Source organism: Neophocaena asiaeorientalis, unplaced genomic scaffold (genome assembly GCF_003031525.2).
Source record: "Neophocaena asiaeorientalis asiaeorientalis breed wild unplaced genomic scaffold, Neophocaena_asiaeorientalis_V1.1 scaffold130, whole genome shotgun sequence".
Taxonomy (NCBI): domain Eukaryota; kingdom Metazoa; phylum Chordata; class Mammalia; order Artiodactyla; family Phocoenidae; genus Neophocaena; species Neophocaena asiaeorientalis.
The window spans coordinates 14028389-14036372 of NW_020173397.1; the positions used below are offsets into that span (position 1 = coordinate 14028389).

The window sequence follows — 7984 nt, forward strand, 5'->3', positions numbered from 1 at the left end:
TGGCGGGGCTGCCTGGGGACCTGCCCGCCTGGACGCGGAGCCTGTGAGTGCCGCCCTTTCCGTCCTCCCCGCGGCCCGGGACGCTGTCACTTGGGGACGGGGCGGCAGGGGTGTTTCCCCGGGAAAGGGGTGCGGATTGAGTTGCTTGTATGTGAAGTTGAATGAGCTGGAAAACTGTTCGCGTGGGATCGTAGTGGTGGTCGTTGGGGGTCCGGAGGAGAGAGGGCGTGCGTGCGAAGAAGTCGGGATGGGAAAAGCGTGCGTCTCGTGAGGGTCTGGATGTGCGCGAGCGTGGGTCTTGGGGATCTGGAGGAGGAAAGTGTACCTCGTGGGGGGAAGGATGTGATCGAGCGTGGGTCATGGGGTACGAAGGTGAGCGAGTGTGGGTCTTGAGGTTCTGGAGGAGAAGAAAGTGTCGTGGGGGTCAGGAGGTGAGTGAGCGTGGCTCCTGAAGGCCATCTGGGAGTTGGTGAGTGGGTGGGATTCTGGAGGTAAGAGAATGTGAGTAAAGAGTCAGGAGGTGAGAGTGTATGTCTGTGGGTGGAGAGTGGGAAACATCTGGAGGGGAGAGAGTGAGGAAGTCTGTCTGGGCGTCCCCGGGTGTTTCTTTTTTTCTCTTCTGTAACCCCACTCTCTCTTGTCTGAGCTGCTTGGCCTTCCAGTGGGTAATGAATGAAGGTGACTTTTGCCTCCAGTCTTCCATTTACATTATTTATTAGTGAGAGTGTGTGTAGCCGCCTCCTCATCTCCCCAGGACCTTGGTGGCCCGACTTGGCTCAGGCCCGGGGCAGAAGGACACCCTCTGAGTCCTTCCCTGGAGGATTCCCTGAGTTATCGGGCTTTGAGAGTTCCTGGAGATCTGTGACTGCTGGAAGTTGGTCCTTTTCCACCTGGTTGGCATTTTAGGGAACTGTGTTCCAGACCCTTCCTGTCTGTTCCCTAGGGGACCCATTGGGCTTGACGATCCAGTGGAGTGGGGCCCATCCTCTAGCATTTCTCCTCTATAAATGGTGCAAATTAATTTTGGAGTATTGCTACTTTGGAAGAGGGTGCCAGACTCTGGGTTGATTTAAGCAGAGTGTGTTTTACCCGCAAGAGGCTCTTTCCTGTGCTGTCCGGATTTTGGCCTATCCGGACTTGGTGGGACACTTCTTACAGGAGGTTTGGCAGGAAAACAACACCACCACCACATTAGATTTCTGTAAACATGGTAGAATGTCATAGGCTTTAAAAATTTCTGACAAATCTAGTCCATGAGTCAAAATGCTGTCCAGTCATCAGTAATTAACATTTCTGCAGAACTGTTAGTACCTTCCAGAAGAGGCCTAGGTTGAATAGTTCTGCTTTTCAGTTGAATAATTGGACATCTTTCCTAGAATATAGAAGAGGCACAGTAGTAACCTCAGGCGGGACATTCACTGTTCAAAAAAGAGAAAGAAAACTGGTGACACCGGTTTTAACCAACACCTGTGGCTTGATCTAAGAACATGTGGTCTGGGAATCTGGTTGCCGTGAAGGGAAAGAAGGGAAGTTAATTCCTTTCTGACGTGAAGATCCTGTACCTTTGAGAGCGGGGCACAGATCTTTAGCTTGGACCACGCTGCACATGGGTCACTAGTGATCAGTCCTACAGAGTTATGAAACTGGACCGTTGACTTATGTGTAGGATCTCTCTTCAGTATTCTGCTGTTTCTTTGGAATCCCCTTAGGGAAGACCAGTGATCAAGGTGTGGGTTTTAACACAGGTGGTGGCTGTGTAAGGTAGTGGGAGATAGAGCCCAGCCTTGTCGTTAGGTAGTATTGTATTTAGTTGTGGTAGTCTTGGGTATTGTGGGTTTTCCTTTACATACTCTTAGTTTTTTAAAAAGTTAAATCATGTGGGTGGGATCAGACTAACATCTTAGGTGTTCACCTGTTGGAAGACTGACTCCCAATGCCAGGTGTCAGTGGCATCGTGGGGAAGGCACTTAGTTCAGAAGTGGTGGCTTCCTGGAGAGGACAGGGTGTCCTCTGTTTTCACTTTCCTGTGGCCACAAGATCCACTTTGCCTTGCCCTTTAATTTCTGGAGCAAAACTACTGGTTGTTTGGAGGGCTTTCTGTCTGCCTAAGGAGTGACATTTCACAAGTCATAAATACCTTTAAAATTGCAGTCTTTTCTCTTTTCCTCACACAGTTGATGATTAGTAAATGCCAAACTGGCTGTTTTGAGCTTCAGTTAGACTTGATTATACTGATGATGGTGTTAACTGATTCGATTTTAAGGTATGAGTAGTATGGCTTCTGGTTAGTATGTGGCAATGTGGTATTCAGTACAGAATGTATATCCTTTGAAAAATGTTTGTGAAGTTTTTTTTTTCTGATTAAAGAAAAAGCAAGCAAATGTGTTTTTATTTTTCCCTAGACTTCAGATTTCTCCATTTAAGTCATTAGTCTTAGTCTAAATTTTGCATCAGGATATTTATATCTTTTATATTCCTGACTATGATTCAGTAAGACTTTAGGGGAGAAAGTGTCTGTCTATAATATAATAAAATACCTTATAGTTTCACCACGTTTACACCCTCCGAGTCCATTGTGTCTAGAAAATGCTTTGAGCTAGTTTATAACCCCATGAACTAGATTTACTGCAGCTAGTTCAAACAATTTCAGGCTGTGGGTTTGAGATAGAAGGGGACCTGTGGCTTTATGGAATTATTTTATTGTTTTTATTTTTTTTGCTTTTGTAAACAGTGCATCTAATTTTGGAGTTGCTCCTAAGCCCCGCATAAGGAAAGTAAAACTCTTTTAACAGTGGATGTAAACGCGGTTTGAATAGCAGAACTGGAATGGCGCTGGGAGAAAGGAAAATACGTTCATTCCCAGGGCCTGAGGATAACTTATTCAACACAATAACTTATAGTTGTAGTAGTTGAGCCATTACTTGAGTTTGCCGTCCCATTACGTAGGTGCGATTGGCCTTGTCCAACCAGCACATTCATAAATAGCTCCCAGCACTGCCACTCCCTATTCCAACTTCCCAGAACCTTAGAAGAAGTTGAACTTCTTAGAACTCAGATGTTTGCTTTCTTTGAAATTATTTTGGAGAGCATGGCTTCAGAAGCTGTTTAAGACGCGTTAAACACGATTTACCTTAGACTCTTGTGTGTGGCGTGAAGTTGAGCACAGTATTGCTTGCTTACAGGGTCTGGCAGCTAGCTCAATGATGGCCTAATGGGATTGTGATAGGAAGGCAGGCAGGGCCTTGGAGGAGGAACAAATGATTCTCCTTCTCAGTGTGGAAGGAAGATGACATGGCATTCGGAAGCAAGGACATCCCTTAAAGGTCACCAAGTATGGCTATTCTGAGTCACATTAAGACAACTGTATTGATTTGGGTCTCTTTGTATTTTGTCTCCCTTCGTGTTTGCAGTACCGAAGCTGGGTGACTTAATCGAACCTCTGTTGGTTTGGGCACCAGAGTGGTGCTTATGATTACATTAGAAGATAAACACAGGTCCCATGGTGGTTGCCATTGTAGTTGGGAAGCATAGAGGGCCTTTGTCTTTCAAATTTTACAGCTGTGCTGGAAGGCCCAGGTGTTGGGGTGTTGTGAATTAAGGGTTTGGAAAATATTTTCCATCCTGTTTATGCAAATGAGATTTAAAGTGCAGATGACCAAATTGTTCCAGAACCTAAGCTGAGATTCTTGTGTGTGTGTGTGTGTGTGTTTAAGAAGTAGATTCTTGTCTGGATTACCCCGAGGTCTTCCCTTCTGCCCATTATCCTCTTTGAGTCTCTGTATCACTTAAGAAGAACTCAGCAGACCATGAGCATCTTCCGATTGGTGGGGGTGGGCAAAGCGTTTTTCTGAATAAGGACCCTTTCGAACACAGGGTAATGGGCAGAGAGAAGATCTGAAAAGTGCAAGTGCTTTTAAAGTTTTGGGCAGCTTTAGTCTGAGCCCAGAGTCCTTTTCTTTGCAACAAGTGTCAGAGGCCTGGCCTCAATTCCCCTGCATGATGGAGCACTTATCTGTTAAGAGTTTTCTGACACTTTTTTTGAGTTAAGTGGAAGTCTGGGAAATGAAATTGGTTGCCTTTTTAAGGGACAGGATTTAAGTCCCTCTGATATGAAATTATGGCCGTAAAATCTAATTTTTGAGGACTGTGAAATTAGGAAGTGCTGGGAGACCCCCAGGGCCCAATACAAATGAACTGCGTTGGCCCACGGTGCCTCTTGCCTTTAGGGTACGTCAGGGCTGTTCTTGCTCCTCCTTTCCAAGGGACTGTGTTAAAAAGAAGCGTGCTTTCCTTTTCCGGAATTACACTGGGTCACCAGATTTCCCAACCTTTGGACTTTTGAATGTATTGTCGGTAGTAATTCTTCATCTCCAGAAAGATGACGATTCTGTGCAGAGTAACGAGAGCTGGTTCCCAGTGGACGTCCACATGCACGGGCCCGCCCGCCCTGCTCCAGGGGCCGCGAGTTTCTCTCCCTGTCGTGTTAATGCCTTGGCCCGAGTTCCCCACGCAGCCTTCCCTGAGCACGTTGGGATGGCCTCTGGCTGACCTTTTTCTCTCCCTCAAACACCACGCTCACAATGAAAGGGCCTCTCCCCCATTCTGCAGAGGTGTCTCCCTGGTGCAAAGGCTTTTCAGCATCTTCTCTTTCAGAGTGAACAGGAATGCGAGAGAGCTACTAGGGTTTTGTGTGACTTAACAATGCCCCCGGCCCAGTTCTGTGCACCTGCTGTAGCCCGGAAGGTCTGTTATCCGGGAAAGGAGGTTGTTTAAAATAGCCATTGGTTATTTTAAAAGTGACACCAGAGAGGGAAGTCTGGGAAAGGGATTCGTAGAATTGAAAGTCGCTCAATAAGCAATCAGGGATGTTCGTGGTACCAAGGTCGTTGGCTTAAAACTCAAAGGGATTCCTCTGACTTACCCCATAAGTTGAAAGACTTCAAGTTTCATGAGCAAGCCTGATTTTCAACGACTTGTGAATGAGTTTGGTGATATTAACTCATTGGGGACGTTCCCCCTCCTCAGCAACTGCAACTTGAAACCCTGGGGGTCTTTTAGAGCAGGGCTCTGGGCTGTGTTAATATTCAGAGCTGTTTACAATGGATGCAGTTTCAAAGGCTGAAGGCATTGTCTGGAGACAGGAGGGAGGAGAGGTGGGAGGAAAGTTCCCAGGCAGAGGAGGGGAAGTATCTAAAAATCTCCAATGTTCCCTGGCCGGTGGCGAATTTAGGAACCGTTAGCGGGGTTTTTTAATGACTTAAGCATGGCATTGAACCTGTGGGTCCATTCCATCTACCTCCTGGCTTCAATTCATGGTGTCTGTCAGTAATGTGGCTGTCTTCTGCCCATTAAAGTGTAGGAATCCGTCAGAAACTCAGATCTGTTTTTATGTCCTCATGGAAAGAAGTAGGACTTTGAAGACCAGAGGTTAAAATTTTCACAATAGTTAACCCTCTTGGAGTTATTTTTTCTGTATAACTGCAGGGTTTAGAATAGTAGTCCAGACTTACCTAATAATTGGCCAATTGTAGGACTAAGGCTGAGAAATTTTCTACTGAAGAACCTGATAGACGATTGTTGCCATGAAGCAAAATTAATAGTTAAATCAGGATTACAGAAAAAATGAATATTGTGACTTGTCTGTGGTCTAATTGAAAGTTGCCAATTTGTACCCTGGTTTTGTTTTTTTATGGGTTTTTTTTTTTTTGGTGGGGGCATGCTTATGAATTTTTCTTAGCCAAAGGCTTTGTGCTTTAGTATAAACATACTATACTAGTATGTTTATATAATTTAATACTTCACGTGTGGTTTCAATATAAGTACTTTACACATAATCTTCTGAAACGCAAGCTATAAACCCAGTCTGCTTATAAAAGGCGCTCGTTTTTTTAAAAAAGCTGCTTCCCTGTTTCCCTGGGTTTCGTGCTTTTCATGTCCTGCCTTCAGGTGTTCGCTTTGTCCTCTGGGTGGGCATTTGATGCCTGATTGTACCCTGGGTCTTGGGTTGGGTTATTGATGGGGAAAAGAGCCGGTGAGGGCAAAGCTTTCCTTCACTCTTACTGTTAATTATTTGGATGCCTCATCCCTGCTGGTCACACCCAGTGCTCACCATTCACTAGGGAATAGTGATGAAGAGATTGGAAATTATTTCTAGGGTCCATTCCTGTCTCCACCACCCTACAGCTGTGTGTGTGATTTGTGGCGAACCTCTTCCCTTTGTTTCTAAAAAGGGGATCATAATATTCTATCTTAAGCTGCTGTGAAGACTAAGTTAGGTGACACGTGTATTCAGCCCAGTCCAGTGTGAATCAGTCACCTCAGGCTAAGGCCCCAGTAACTCACGTTTTGCATCCTCTCATGGCAAGTCTCTCCAAGTCAGAGTTCCTGGTGACAGAGGCTTCCTGGGAAAAGTTTACTTTTCTGATAATGAAGATCTCTTTTGGCGTAAGCAGGTGGCAGGGCTCACAACCCAAACAGCCTTCTGCCGTGAAGTTTTTGGTGGTATGTATAGAGTGAAACTTTATGTGCCCTTGGGAAGCTCAGACAAATTCAGGGGGAAAGCTATGAACAGTTGCAAAAAATTATATGAATTAGGCAATTAGCAAAAGTGATTGAGGTGGTTTATAAATGTATTCCAGTTGTGCAAATACTTCTGTCTACTGAACATTACTCTTCTGGGAGGTGGGGTATGGGAAGGAGGCCGGGAAGTGAGAGGCCCTTAAACTAATAATTTTATCCCATTATTTCCCAGGGTTTCATTGAAACTGAGCCCTATGAGATGCTCGGTCAATTGCTTGGAAACATGCAGATGTGCTCTTCCAATCAAGGGTTAGGTTGCAGACTGGGGCCGGCTGAATCCTGCGCTGTACCCACTTCTCTTTGGAAATGTTTGGGGGAGGAAGTGTGAGGGGAGATGATTGTGGGGTTGTGTGCAGAGAGCTGGAGAGCTCTGACATTTTTCGTTTGTTTTGGTTTGTTTGCCATTGTACAGTAACTTTGTAGGGGACACGGGCAGTGAGCACAGGGTCATCTGAGGAATCTGGCAAGGATGCCACCTGAAAAGCCATTTGCTTTTGCTCATGCACCTGTACCTGCATCCCTTCCCCCGTGAATGGCCATGATTCACAGCCTTGCCCACATGAACGGCTACGATTGTTTGCGTCTTTATTACTATTTAATCTAGCATAACCGGTAAAGCCCATTGTGTGAACAACCAATCCGTTCATCTCTGCAAGTCCTAATACATCTTGGTTTCCTTATGAACCAGGATGCAGGTTCCAATCACTGCTTGTTCAGTTTATCTTGGCAAAAGGTGGCATTCAGAGAGCTTAAAGAAAGCATGGCCTGTCTCTTTTTAAGCACTTTGCATTGATTATTCTTTAAACTTTTATGGTGCCCAGGTCTCTAATCTTTTATGATCTGCAAGTATTTTTTTTTCTCAAGTTGTCTTATTATTAGGAAGAAAATGAATGGAATGGGTGAGGGTCTGCCCTGCAGTAGAGTTGCCTAAATGCTAAGAAACGAGATAATGGAGGGTTTTTTTTTTTTGCTGATTAAAAGCAAATCACACAACTTCATCTTCTAAGACTCCTTTATGCAGCATTTACAAAGTGTCCCCCTCCCCCACCTCCACTTCCTCACTTCCTGTCCTTTGCTCCTTCCACCAGTTTATAATTTGCCATTCAAGTAATGTGGCGCTTATCTTGGCCAGGGCATACATTGCACTGATAAATTGTTTCTCGCTGGATTACCCTACTTGATGATAGCCTGTTAGTTACAATGAGAAGAATTGAGCACTTTAGAATTGGAGAATGGATAATCTCACTTTAGTTCCAAATTTTGTAGTGGCCTTGCTCTTCGTTTGAAAGCATTTGTACCCCCAGCAGTGGAACTTTGGACTGGATGAAAAGACAGTGACACACAGGGCTCGCCTGGGTGACAACTACTCACTGACTGGCAGTTCCCCCTCCCCTCCCTCCCCCCC

At 45.2% G+C, this 7984-nt stretch overlaps 1 protein-coding gene across 1 annotated transcript in view; it reads left to right on the forward strand.

Moving 5' to 3' along the window:
- Positions 1 to 5: 5 nt before the first annotated feature.
- Positions 6 to 7984, forward strand: part of LRIG1 (leucine rich repeats and immunoglobulin like domains 1) — a gene marked incomplete at its 5' end in the record, with an annotated part of 119192 nt that continues 111213 nt past the window's right edge. The window contains one exon of the mRNA XM_024747059.1: positions 6 to 43. Coding sequence (XP_024602827.1) covers positions 6 to 43 — 38 coding nt within the window. The remainder of the gene's footprint in view (positions 44 to 7984) is intronic.